Below are 5000 nucleotides of genomic sequence, written 5' to 3'. Positions count from 1 at the left end.
ATAAAGCGGCTAGAGATAATGAATGAATGTTTTTTTCTCCTCTCCAACCTTTACTTCCCTATAGATTAGCTTTACCTGCCTATCCACCATGCATTCGGTACATTTTTTATTTATTTATTTTTTTGCTTCGGATCGGATGAGGGGGGGCCCCATACATACCTTTGCCTGGGGCCCCCAATTTGCTAAATCCGCCACTGCCTGGGGTCCTTTGTGACCTCACCGACTATTACATGCTTTGCTCTTGGAGTGATCTTTGTTGGTCAACCACTCCTGGGGAGGGTAACAATGGTCTTGAATTTCCTCTATTTGTAAACAATCTGCCTGACTGTGGATTGGTGGAGTTTAAACTCCTTTAAAGATGTTTTTGTAACCTTTTCCAGCCTGATGAGCATCAACAATGCTTTTTCTGAGGGCCTCAGAAATCTCCTTTGTTCGTGCCATGATACACTTCCACAAACATGTGTTGTGAAGATCAGACTTTGATAGATCCCTGTTCTTTAAATAAAACAGGGTGCCCACTCACACCTGATTGTCATCCCATTGATTGAAAACACCTGACTCTAATTTCACCTTCAAATTAACTGCTAATCATAGAGGTTCACATACTTTTGCCACTCACAGATGTGTAATATTGGATCATTTTCCTCAATAAATAAATGACCAAGTATAATATTTTTGTCTCATTTGTTTAACTGGGTTCTCTTTATCTACTTTTAGGACTTGTGTGAAGATCTGATGATGTTTTAGGTCATATTTATGCAGAAACATAGAAAATTCTAAAGCATTCACAAATTTTCAAGCACCTCTGTAAAACATGTCCACCCTGTAATGTGATCATTCAGTGAATCTTATTGTCATTTCATGAAAGTTATTTCTAAAACAGGGATTCTTATTTATTTTTCATAACAGCGTGGATGTAGTTAATGATCAAATCTTCAGAAATGTGTGCATACACACGTGTGACAAATTAAAGGAAAATCTGGAAGCTCTGTTACACTGTTGGGGCATTTTACTGCCCTGCTTTTGCTCCACTTGTCCCCTTAGACAGAAGAGTCGCTCCAAATCAGTCCACACTTCTTCTGACTGATCATCTTTATCCTATGATGAAACATCTCTACAAACCCCTCCTTCGTGCTGGTAGTGTGGACGTTAAGAGCTGTTACCTGAAGAGCAGCTAAAAATGTGGCATTGAACACGATATCTAGTGGTAAATGCAGCATTATTCATTAATTAATATGCAAAATGCTCAATCTAATTTGTGGAAGTACTACAGCCAGCCACTAGAGGATGTCAGATATTTTGGCTTCATGTTCAACTTCCTGATACAACATCCACTCACATATACAGTCACTGGGGCTCACTGAATATGACTGGATGATGATGATGAAAATGATGTAAATCATATGACATGACCTTCACAGTCACCAGATCTCAACCCAACTCAAGACTATTGGAGAACTTGGAGCTGTGAGACAGCAGCAATCCCCACGTCACCACCACCATGCCACCGAATATCATGAACTGTGTGGAAATTTCCTTTTAGTTCACATGTGAGAATTATTATGAACATAAAGTAATGAGACAATATCAACAATACCATTCACTGAGTATTTATCAGAGAGCGAATGAACACATGGTGCTTTTAATATCATTTTTAAAAATTCACAGGTGTGTTTTATTCACTGCTGAATTCAGTGTTTCAGTGATGTGTGTGTGTGTGTGTGTGTGTGTGTGTGTGTGTGTGTGTGTGTGTGTGTGTGTGTGCAGTTTGCTGAATATCTCTGCTGTAGGTGTGGGTGTGGATTTGGTAAGGACCTCTCCTCCTCCTGTCCTCTCATTATCTCATTAATAATAGCGTCTAACATTTGTGTTATAACATGAATGAAGAGTCAGTTTTCATCTCAGTTCACACTTAGAAATCATACTGACCTGATACTGGGCAAAAAGTATAAAAATATATTTGATATCTTGCACATAAGAAACACATTGTATTGCTTTCTGTAGTTTTTAAGCACTGTTATGTGCTGATTTTATTATAATTTAGGAGGTTTGGATACCAAAACAACACAATATTTTAAAGAATAATGCATGTTTTGTCAAAAACTATATACATCCAGCAATATACACAAGTAACTCTTATAAATTAAACCTCAGACATATCATATGTACACTTTTTACAACATGTTTGAATCAAGCTGTCTCTGTGCTCTCTTCTTCCACTTCTGTTCAGTAATGACACGGTGCACGCTTTACTCTGCACTCCTGCAAACACAAGCACATTTTACAACTTAGTTTTGTCTCTTATATCGATAATAGAAGAATATTAAGCTCTCACACTATGTAATAAAATGAACCCACCTTTTTTCTAACGCTGTCTTGATGTATTTCTGAGTAAATTCAGATTTTGGATTCAAGCATTTTTTTCCTGCACCGTTCTTCAGAGTGACACTACAGAGATAAATAACAAGTTAGAAAACTCAATAGAATTAAATTCAGTTGTATTATACATTGTTTTGGATGTTAGCTTTCATTGAACTTACATGATTTCCACATTTTCACAAGATGCACTAGCAGGGTAAACTTCAATCTTGGCAATCCGTTGTAGACGAACTGTGTTAGCTGCAGGACCCTGACACAAACACCTCGATACGCTGATCTTGGCCTGTCCTGCAAACAGAAGGAAATTGTAGATTTGGAGTTTTTACAACTCTGTTGAATCCTGTTTATTATGAAAAGAGGTGCAGATGAGGATGAAGAATCTTACCTTGTACATGAACAATAAGTAGACAGGCAAACACAAGAAAAACTGCAGCAGACTTCATTTTCCTCTCGCTCTTGAACACACTCGATGCTCTGAAGATTCTGGTGATGATTTTCTTCTTGATGCTTGTTGATGATGTGAGTGAACGAGTGTGTTTCCTCCTCTTTTATATGCTCAGATCGGTGTTTTCCCATCTCCCTTCCTTTTGGAGAATCACTTTTACTTTCAGTCGTACTTCCTCTGGAGCTCACTTTCTTATTTCTTAGAAATGGTTTATCTGATAGTCAGCATTGACTGAGTCTAAATTTACTCACTGTGTTTGGGTTTTCATTTAATGAAGTCTGCAACTTTATTACTAAATCTGACGTATGGCAAACTTTACATCTAGATTCTGTGCAAAATTTATCAGAAGTTGAAGGAGCAATCATGAACTTTTCATATTAGTGAAGGTGAAATAACAACAGTTTCATTGCTAATCTCTCAAATGTTCGCTCCCACAATAATAACTGTGATTGTTACACATCAGGTCTTATTTTTGCTCTCACATCTGTTCAAGTTTAAATTGATTACCAATTCTGATCAACTGCTTGCAGCTGTTTGATGCTGAAATATCACCTTATGACTTTACAAATATAACATCACCAGGTTGTGGTTGAAAACATAGTGACAAAAAAAATAGAGATTTTTTCCTTTGAAATATAGGATGGAAGTAAAAAAAAAGCTGAGTAAAATAAACTTAAGTCGAGGAACAAAGTAAATATACTTTCATAAATCCCACCTCTGGATTTCATAGGAATGAAGCTCTAACCAAAGGTCCGAGCGTTAACCCCACCCCTAACCCTTATGTTCATCTTTCTAACATTTTATACAAACTGAGGAATCTGATTTTTCCTCACTTGAGACCATGCTGCATTCAACTGAACATTATTCATCTTTGAAACAGTAAAATATACAACTGTGTATGCACTTAAAAGCTAGATATTTAGCATATACCGTATATTCACACATTCATACTTTTTTCTCTCTGAAATCACTTTTCATCTTTCTATGTGCAGTGAAATGTTCTGCTCTGAATTTCAGATGGATTTGTTGTGTTGCTGATTTCACTGTGGAAATTGTTTGTCTGGGGTTTTTGTGGAATAGTAGGCTTACAGAGAAAGGAGAACTGTTTTTGCAGCCGCAATGGTGTCAAAGTGCATGAGGGTAATTGCATGTGTCTCCTGAAAGCAGCAAATGAAATTGAAACGTCATTATTTCTCTTTTCAGTGGAAATGAACTGGGATATTAAATATACACGTGTGTGTCCTGGATAGGAAATGTTCAGATTATCATTGAAATCATGCAACAACAGAAGTTCAAATATACACATGCTTAACCTTAACTCTACTTCAACAAAATGTCAGAGCTTTAAACCAACTTTGGTACTTTTTTATCTTTAGATAGAGTCATTAGTAAATATTGGTAAGGTCAAATATCCACCACTTCATAAATTTTTCTTTAAAAAAGTTTGATTTTTGCACATGATGTTGTCCATCGTGCTACACTGTGATGACTGTGAATTTATTAAATTTCTTACATTGAAAGACAACATCAACTGTTCGTTTAAAAAAAAAAGGACTGTGCACTGAATTTTAAGCTTTGTCTTCTCTGTAGCAGAAAGTACAGTGGTGCTTGAAAGTTTCTGAACTCTTCAGAATTTTCTATATTTCTGCATAAATATGACTGAAAACATCATCAGATTTTCACACAAGTCTTAAAAGTAGATAAAGAGAAACCAGTTAAATAAATGAGACAAAAATATTATACTTGATCATTTATTTATTGAGGAAAATGATCCAATATTACATATCTGTGAGTGGCAAAAGTATGTGAACCTTTGCTTTCAGTATCTGGTGTGACCCCCTTGTGCAGCAATAACTGCAACTAAATGTTTCCGGTATGTGTTGATCAGTCCTGCACACCGGCTTGGAGGAATTTTAGCCCGTTCCTCCGTACAGAACAGCTTCAACTCTGGGATGTTGGTGGGTTTCCTCACATGAACTGCTCGCTTCAGGTCCTTCCACAACATTTCAATTGGATTAAGGTCAGGACTTTGACTTGGCCATTCCAAAACATTAACTTTATTCTTCTTTAACAATTTTTTGGTAGAACGACTTGTGTGCTTAGGGTCGTTGTCTTGCTACATGACCCACCTTCTCTTGAGATTCAGTTCATGGACAGATGTCCTGACATTTTCCTT

The 5000-nt window shown here is 36.7% G+C and overlaps 1 protein-coding gene across 1 annotated transcript; it reads right to left on the bottom strand.

Annotated features, from left to right (window-relative positions):
• Positions 1-1995: 1995 nt before the first annotated feature.
• LOC132872943 (C-X-C motif chemokine 11-6-like) lies at positions 1996-2878 on the bottom strand. Its single transcript, XM_060908086.1, has 4 exons — positions 2765-2878; positions 2541-2667; positions 2359-2448; positions 1996-2262 (listed from the first exon to the last, which is right to left on the bottom strand). Exons 1-4 carry the CDS (start codon positions 2820-2822, stop codon positions 2250-2252), a joined length of 288 nt encoding a protein of 95 aa, XP_060764069.1. The 5' UTR covers positions 2823-2878; the 3' UTR covers positions 1996-2249.
• Positions 2879-5000: the final 2122 nt, after the last annotated feature.

The sequence above is a fragment of the Neoarius graeffei genome, chromosome 24 (genome assembly GCF_027579695.1).
Source record: "Neoarius graeffei isolate fNeoGra1 chromosome 24, fNeoGra1.pri, whole genome shotgun sequence".
Classification (NCBI taxonomy): domain Eukaryota; kingdom Metazoa; phylum Chordata; class Actinopteri; order Siluriformes; family Ariidae; genus Neoarius; species Neoarius graeffei.
This window is presented reverse-complemented; position numbering and strand designations above follow the sequence as displayed.